An 8971-nucleotide genomic window follows, 5' to 3' on the forward strand; every position below is an offset into this window, starting at 1 on the left:
ACCAAAATTGACAATCTGACTACAATTTCCGGCCAAAATGCATTGAGCACTAGCTCATGAAGCCAAGATGCCCTCGTTTCCTCATTGAGGCTCTCGTCACCGACCTCTGCAACAAGCCTGAAAACGGGACAGCTCCAATTGAGGCTATCGACACCTATTTCTGCAACAAGCCTGAACAACAGACCGCTGCTTCACAGAGTGTCGTCTAGTGCACAACGAAGCCTAGAAGGAGCCAACTCTGCCAAAAACGGCAGAGTTGGCGTCGGCTATCCCTTTCTTCGCTAAGAGAGACGGACAAAAGAGCTGACACCACCAAAATGAGGCATCCCAACAGCGTGCAGAACTGCCCTAAGAAGCTGAGAGGTTGAAAGTACTCCAAATATCTTGATTAAGGCCGGCCTTGGCACAGATCCTACAATCATCATCAACTCTACTACTAAAATAAGACACAGAAAATTAACCAAAAAAACAGTAAAGCTCCACCAAATAAAACTGCAATCACAGCCAGATTAAAAGGCCAGAATACACAGAGTAGCAATGTTACTAAGAACGGAATCTACATAAAATTTCAGACCAATCTTTACAATAGTCTTGGCCTGTTTGGGAAGTGCATTGCACTGCCTTGTTAGTACAACAACACACGCAAAAAGCGCCTGCATTGAGTTCAAAACCCATGCACCAATAATTTTGTTAGCTAAAGAAAAGCACCTACAAAATCTCTGGCGACTTTACACAGATGACTATGTACACAACAAATAGGGGTGTACAGCTTCAAATAGGTACTACAGCTGCGAAGCTCTCTCTAACAGCTGAATGACAGTAACAATCAGCTCTATCGAATACTTGTTTAATGAGTCCAGGAGCACTTCCCAAAACCATAAATCAATAGCCAATACCCATGAGAAAATAAACAGGGCAGAGGTCTGGTATCTATCAAGAGGCCATCCTGATATCTTGGCCATAATACTTAAAATGGTCGAAAGCGAGCCATCCACCTTTTGTCGCCTACTTTTGATTGCCCAAGCAGTCTGCCACTGCACCTTCTTGGGAACCAGACCAAATTGCTCCCGCAAGCGGCGATCCATGTCAGGCATATGGCCACCACCATAGAATATGGCAACACGCTTACAACCATCGTGGAAAGCTTCCCTCAACTCCTCCATGGCAGCTCTATTTCGCTCTCCAATAATCACACTCTTCTCGACCATTGAAGCGGCACCTTCAGTAAAACTGCAATGAGGACAATATAACAAACCGCTGTGAGAATTTAACAGCGTGCATTTTAGATTGTATGGCTGAACATGTCTGTAGAAGTAGATAGAAATGACCACTTACTCAGTTGCAATCTGCTTAGCAAGAAAAACCTTGATAGCCGCTGACAAATCAAGATCCAGCAATGCCTTCACCTCTGGTAGCTGATTTAATGGGGTATCTGGTGGAGCGCACACGCTCTCAATCACAAAGAGCCCAATCAAAGGCATGGGTAGAGCCTTTGACACCCACAACAATCGGGCTCTCCAAGGGTCCACGTTTTCAGGCATTCCTGTCGCGCGGGTCAAATTCTTCAATGAAACAAGAGCCATATCTCGAGCAAAGCTAAAGAGGCTCTCTCCTCGTGCAAGCTGCAGCAGGACAAAAGAGACCAAAAATCTATAAGACATTTATTGCCTTAGCATGCCAAGGCTGAGGAAAATCTGCTATCAATGCTGACCTGCAATGTAGAGAACGTCTTGTAATCCAAATCTGCATGGTACCAGTTCTCTTTCCGGTAATCCAAGCATTCCAGCTGAAAGTCCAGTTTCAGTACGAAGGCCATCGTACGCTGAATCAGACCAAAAAAACTGAAATTGCGTTTGCGGCCTCCAGGCAACCTTCGAGAAGGCCTCCAGCGGGTTCTTGGGTTTCTGTTTGTTTGCCTAGGATCCTTGTCAGCCACCATCTCATACAACACCCTATCATAAGCACCCAGGTCCTCTTGCAAAGCTGCAAAATAGCTGCTTTGACAGAAAACTCTTTGTTCACCACACGTGTAGGCTGGATGAAACACTCACAGTATAAAGTTCATACGTAATTCCAACAGCATATTTTCCCAAGTGATCTTTTTAAGTCTACAGCTTTTCTTTAAAACAATCTGAAGGCTCACGTTGGCATATTAAAACAAGGTGAAGCTTCACGTTGGCAATTCCAAAACAAAGAAAGTCTAAAGAAAAGGACGTGACATGGAAGGGACTCATTTACAAGCTTCAAAAAAAGGGCATACAAAAGGTTGGCATTATAAAACAAGAAAGCACAAGCCAGATGATGCCTTAAATGAAGGGACCCATTGACACACTTAAAATAAGCGAAATAAAAATCTGTATGCCTTTCCCCTTCTCCTCTAATGCATGTTTTAGCATGCCGAAAACATAAAAGAGCTTCCTCCCCCAAGAAATACAGCTGTAAAAAATTTCAGAGCTGTGAAAGTAGCCCTTGTCTTAAAAGCACTAGTTTATAACTTGTGGTAATCTTGATTCGTTCTCTGCCTTACATCTGCTTTGTGTAGTGGAACGACTTTATTCTCGTTTAATTCTTCTTTGTATCTAAAGAGAGTGACTATGGTGCACATTCACATTAATTTTAACATGTTTTGTGTTATGCATTATCTGTTCAAACCTAGTAGAGAGAACACAGAAGGATAACCAAGTCAGGCTAGCACTGTTCAACCAGTCAACTATGAAGCATACCCTGGCACTCAAGCACTATGCATGAAGGACATAAGCTGTTTTCTACAATTTAAGGAGCAATCATTTTGAGTGGTTACATAAACTTACTCCTTATCTGCTATATGAACCGCTGACACCAGATCAACCTGAAAAAGATCCAAAGTATCTGTAAGAAATATTTCTAGATATGAGCATATTCCTTAGAATGTTGGAACTTGCAACCCACAAGAGGGGCTAAAGAACTTAAACAAAACACACAAGATAGTATGAATGAAAGAAGATATATCAAGGCTAATATCCTTTTCCTTTATTTACTTGAAAATTAAATACAAAACAGCAGATACTCAAAAATTTAATGATTTATACAAGACAAATTAAATGAAAGACTCCTCATTGTACAAAAATTCATAGTCTTTTGTCATCTACGGGCCAATTTCATATTTTTTCCAGTTTTGACCAGGGTGCCCACCCCAATTGTATCATTTTGTGCACTACAGTTAGAGCCAGCATTTTGGGTCTCTCTCTCTCTCTCTCTCTCTCTCTCTCTCTCTCTCTCTCTCTCTCTCTCAGCCGGAACAGGAGCTGGGCACGAAGATGGCTTTCTACAGAGAGCATTTTCTCCAGCTTACGGAGGACAGTTTTGTGACGAGGCCCACATACATGGACACCCACTTGTCTCACGGGATACGATGTGCTATTGGCCAGATACGCACATCTTCACACCAGCTGCGGATCGAGACTGGGAGATACAGCGGTTTACCAATAGAGGCCAGGACATGCCCCATGCGTGACATGGAGCTTGAGACAGAGTTGCACTACACATGCCACTGCCCCGTCTCAACGAGATACGAGGCCGCTTCCACTGCCTGTTCAGAGAGGGATTTGGACCACTCTCCAGAGTCATGCGGTACGAGGATCAGAGATGCCTGGGTTTGTTTTTGCTCGAGCTGCGCAGACACAGAGAGAGCCTAACGAGAGGACAGGTTAGGCAGTCTCAACGGCAGATCACAGACTTCTTTAGAGCAGACACTGGACACCCAAAGGAGCTACCACCACAGCAGAGTTTGTCGCCTTACACCAGAGGCAAACTGATCGATCGAGCGACCGAGATGGGGAGATCCAGACGCCCACGACTGCGGAGGACTACACAGCATCGACGGAGGCTGCATCAGAGGATCCGGATCACTTTGGCCCGACATGCATGACGCCCGGTCAAACTACTGACCATGGAGGAGATTGATGAGATCCGCCAACGACCAATGCTAGATCTCTTGTGATCTCTCTTGTGATTTAGCTATCCCAGCTAGCTGCTTAGTTCACACCTAGCAGTTTAGGATTCCATAGCATAGTATTTTCATTTTGTCATTTTGTTACTTTTGTTACTCTGAATTTGTATCAGATCCACCACATTGTAACTCTTATGGTCTCATAGGTCACTTTGGCCTTTTGAAGACGTTAATATAACATTTCATTTCATTTCATTTCTCTCTCTCTCTCTCTCTCTCTCTCTCTCTCTCTCTCTCTCTCTCTCTCTCTCTCTCTCTCTCTCACGTTTTCTTCTCTCTAGCACAGAATCTAATAAAATAAAAGTGGACATAAAACGCCCCAAACCTTATGATGGTTGTAGCAATAAGCAGGTGGTTGATCAATGGATATTCAAAATGGACAATTATTTCAATAACTTGGACATAACGGACCAAAAAAAAGTAGCTTTAGCTACTAGCCTCCTGAACGACATTGCCTTTCTTTGGTGGCAAAATCGGGTTGCCTTAGGGAAACAAACGCTGACGTGGGAAAAATTTAAGCGCGCAATGTGCAAAGCCTTTGTGCCAACAAGTGCTGATTTTCATGCACGTTCTGCGTTGCGCCACTTAAAGCAAACAGGCTCTGTGGCTGCTTACATATCTCAATTCCAACGACTGAACTTGGAGATAATGACCATTAGTGCCGACGATAAATTGCACTTTTTTGTCGATGGACTTGAGCCCACACTGCGGGACGATGTACACAAGGCAAACCCCCCTACAGTTGAGGATGCCACTTCATACGTGGAACAGGTAGGAGACTTTCGCAGAGACCACTTTTTTCTTGGTCAAGCCGGTGATCGCCCATTTGGTCGCGGATTTCGTGCCCCTTTTCGAAATCAACGCGACGTCTCTTATTCAGGCAACAAATCACACAGTGGTTCTAACGTTTCAAAGTCCTAATCAACTGCTAGTTCTTTGTCCCGATCTACGTTCCCTCTATTGTCAACGGTTTTGGGACCTCGGCAATCAAGGAAAAAATATCGAAAGGGGCATTAATCTTTGGGGCCAGTGCATCTGGAAGCGGAACCATAGTTACCTGGAACGGGAACGGGGAACGGGAACGGGGGGTCCGGAACAAGACGGGAACGGGGAGGAGGAGGGGGGGCCGGAACGGGAACGGGGCCGGAACGGGAACGGCTAGAGTAAGGCTTGAACTACCTCCATTCAGCTTAGTCCCAAATAACCTCCTAAACAACTTAAAAACTGTCCCCAAATCTACGCTCAAATTGCACCAAATATGTTCCCCAAACAACCCCAAATCTGCCGCCAAAAGCCTACTTTTTTGCCCTAAATGCATGCTTGTGCCCGTTGCGCCCCGCGTTTCGCCGTTCCGCCTCATGTTCCCCCGTTCTGGTTACACTCCGTTCCGGAACGGCGTTCCATTCCCAGCTCCGTTTTGGGAACAGGACTTGTCCGGAGCGCCCTTTCGGAACGTTTGGGCTGTGTTCCGCCCATTCCTTGTTACACTGAGCAGAACTCCTAGCTTCATGTCGGCTCTTCTCTCTCTATTCAAGTTCAATTATTTGCAATTTCTATTCGAATGTTGCTATTGATTTCTCACTTGGAGTGCCCAAGCCTCTAATACTTCGCCTTTACGTTTTTGCACATCTCTCCTTTCGTGCCTTCTCTTGCACTAGGCAACTATCCACTTGCAATGTCTTTGCAAGGAGATCACCGTGACAAGGTTGCTCTTTGAGGTTCCACATTCCAAGGTTGCTATATACCATCAGAGACAAGAGATTATGCACTTGTTGCCATTGTTTTAAGCCGTATCCGTCCATCTTCCACTGCCACTTCCAACACCTTCGTCCTCAGTTTCCTTAATCCGATGCTTTTGTCAATAGTCCCTGGCCACCCTTGGATTGTACCTTTAGCAACCAATTCATCAGAACTCCTCGCCATCTTTGCACTTTGTGCTTGACTAGTTCAATCAATCTCTATGTTAATAAGTTAGTCTTTCCAGGCTTGATTTTATATTAACTAAAACTGGTTACAAAGAAGATAGGTTATATCTCCTTTGATGGACATGCTCCTGATCTATATCCAACACTCACTACACTTTCCCTATTTGAATCACTAACTCTTTTCTTCAATAGTCGTCTTGGCTTTCTTAGCTGCACAACCCTTCACTCTTTTAACTGCGGCCTTGGCTTGAGGACCGGAAGCAGCCTTCATGCCATCCCATTGCTTGAACAACGTCTTCATAGCCTTCTCCTGCATATGCTTGGCATATCTTGGATCCTATAAATACTCCAGGAAGTGATCAAAACAATTATCAACTTCAGATTTCTTTTCATTGTGACTCTCTAGATCGATGGAAGCATGTCCTTTACTTGTACGCTCTTCGCCTGCTTCTTCCTCCTCTTCCTCTTCCACAATGACTTCCACTTCCTCGTACTCCCCTTTGTGAGCATGTTCAGGTATTGTTTCCGTATTGCAAATCTGTTGCAGTGTCTATAGAAGAAAAACCAATTGAGCTCTGATACCATTAAAACTGGCTGGCATTTCAAAGACTGACTGTAGATAACTGCAAAGACTCAAAACAACATTTAAATGCAAAACACCTCATTCAACAAAACATCTGCAAGAGATACGCTGGCCCCTTACGTAGGCGCCCCTATCGGTATTTCTTTATTATATTGATGTTGAAACAAGACACTACAACTACTCTCTACTTGGAGAGGCCACACTTGGCATGTGAATATAGCTGGTGCATTATCTAACTTAAATAGCTCTGATTGCTAGAAGCAACTCAAAAAACAACTGCTTAATTAAAAGTAACTCTGCAAAAGCAGCCAATGCTGGGTGTCTACTAAAAAGCATCAACCTAGAAAAACTGCCATGTCAGCCATCTTCCTACAGTGTGCCACATCATAAGCCTATTCGTACACTACAGCCACATCAATATTTGGTGGCAGGAGCAGACACATCAAGTAGCAAACGAAACTGGAGAGAGAATGAAAGTTGTACAAGGACATGATTTTTCTATCTTTATAAATGATCAGCAACAGGATGCAATGCAATGGTGTTAGTGTGACATGAAACATTTCAAAGTTTTTAAACCTTTTGGGTTTCCGGGTTTCAAGGTTTTGAAACCTTTCGTTTTAGGCCAAGTAACAACAGATATCTTACATCTGCAGTGAGTGAGCACATGGGGTAGACGGGCCAGACCGAGTAGGGAAGGTGGAGGGGAAGGGAAGGAGTGAGTGAGTATGGGAGATCAAGTGTCATATAAATATATCACGTCAATAAACTTTGAACCTATGAATTTGAATATAGAAAATACCAAATTCAAAAATTAACTTAAATCTAAACCTTAGATCAAGTGGTTTGAGTTTGGTAAGAGTATATCACCTCTCTGGACAAAGCCACTAGTGCCCCCATATCTCAAAGGGTAGATCTTAGAGAGTGAGGTCTATATTAACTTTTGTGGGTATGCCCAGCCTCTCTACAAAGACAAAAAAACACCAAAGAAACACATACAAACATAACATTGACACACCCCTCACAAAAATACGCACATGCAATCCACACACACACACCCCAAAAAAATATAAAAAATATACAATACAAACACAATAAAACCCCACCCACCTAATGAATAGGAAAGAAAGCACATAAATTAGGAAACATGGACGGAGGGAACCGAGTGTCATGGACGATTCCCTTTCTAGCGAAAAACTCTCCTCATTGTACATCTCCCTTTTGTAGGGAAATATCTATACATTGATGAGTTAGTATGAACAAAAGCAGGAGTAAAAATATTCTCTCTCAGACACTTATAAACAGTAATGACGTAATGCTCATCATTGAAACATCCTATGGTTGATGCATTCTGTATTGTAGAAATACATTTTGGATTTGCAGGCTGCACTATATCATCATGCTTAATTTTCCTACTTGGGTAGGTATGTCATTTTGACATCAATAATTGCAGCATAACAAGACAGAAGAGATCACCAAGAATAAATGCAAAATCACCTGCAAATTTGGCTGAAATAATGAAGAGGGGAAGGGCTTGCCATACGAGATCGTTGCAGTCTGCAGATTGAGCCCCTCATCGCCATTATCACGGAATCTGATAAAATCTGAGATTGACTTCAAGTCGCTCGGTCCTTCAACAATCAGTATGTCATTGGCCTCAACCAGAGACGACATGGATATGAAATTTTTGTGCTGCACCTTCTGGTGAAGGGTTGCATTTCTCCGGAGCTTGTTACCGAAGAAGCAGCAAGGTGATCTGGTGATGCAGACCCGCCCTCGGCTATGAAAGTTTCCTATGCAAAGAGTATAGTGATTTTGGACACCTGTGGGTGCATCCCGCCATTGTACAACAAAAGTAAGAGCAGAAGATCGAGCAACTGCGGATGCCATGTTTACTTGTTGTTCCAGCGGGCTTAGGTTTAGGGTTTGGTCGACTGCAGCAGCTGTACTGAGGGGGAGAGGAAGGAGTTGGCTCAAAAGAGTCCTCCCTCTCCGAGATTCTTTGCACGCCCTTTACTTCTCGACCATCGAGTATCTACCTATCTGTTGGGAAACAGTTGATAAAGTGAGAAAAGAGCAGGCAAAGCCACGTCACTAAATGGCAGAAGCAACCCTCTGCACACGCGTCTTCACAATTTTTGCCGTGACAGCCAAAGCCTCACCGGTGGGATCCACCGTCAAAAAATTGGAAGTTGGAAAACTTGGACATGAAAAAGTAAGGGAAAATTACCAAAATACCCCTCTAATTTGTGGAAATTCCCAAAATACCCTTGTATCTATTTCGGTTGGATTGTTCAAGGTTATTTAATCTTTATTCCTTTTTTATAATTGAGATCCATTTTTGCATGGTTAACATGTAATTTGCCACAAATTACCTCGCAAAAAAAGGCAATTATGTCTAAAGATAATGAAGCAATTCATCTCCAAAGCCTACATAATCAATTCAAATTCTGGATTTAGCATCTTATATTGATAAGC

General features: G+C 43.3%; 1 protein-coding gene across 1 annotated transcript; it reads right to left on the reverse strand.

Annotated features, from left to right (window-relative positions):
* Positions 1 to 509: 509 nt before the first annotated feature.
* LOC147449637 (thermosome subunit gamma) lies at positions 510 to 8542 on the reverse strand. The gene is made up of 5 exons (XM_086522040.1): positions 7991 to 8542; positions 2811 to 2848; positions 1712 to 1994; positions 1336 to 1622; positions 510 to 1230 (listed from the first exon to the last, which is right to left on the reverse strand). Exons 1-5 carry the CDS (start codon positions 8381 to 8383, stop codon positions 783 to 785), a joined length of 1449 nt encoding a protein of 482 aa, XP_086378166.1. The 5' UTR covers positions 8384 to 8542; the 3' UTR covers positions 510 to 782.
* Between the last annotated feature and the right edge of the window lie 429 nt (positions 8543 to 8971).

The sequence above is a fragment of the Adiantum capillus-veneris genome, chromosome 10 (genome assembly GCF_014529385.1).
Source record: "Adiantum capillus-veneris isolate H3 chromosome 10, ASM1452938v2, whole genome shotgun sequence".
NCBI lineage: Eukaryota > Viridiplantae > Streptophyta > Polypodiopsida > Polypodiales > Pteridaceae > Adiantum > Adiantum capillus-veneris.

What these genes read in the sequence shown, in the direction of transcription:
- LOC147449637 (XM_086522040.1), bottom strand. Translation starts at nt 8,383, where the DNA reads ATGGCATCCGCAGTTGCTCGATCTTCTGCTCTTACTTTTGTTGTACAA. An exon ending in GTTCATATAGCAGATAAGGA is followed by an intron (nt 1,995 to 2,810) that starts GTAAGTTTATGT and finishes CTGTCAAAGCAG; the next exon opens with CTATTTTGCAGCTTTGCAAG. An exon ending in AGACGTTCTCTACATTGCAG is followed by an intron (nt 1,623 to 1,711) that starts GTCAGCATTGAT and finishes GTCCTGCTGCAG; the next exon opens with CTTGCACGAGGAGAGAGCCT.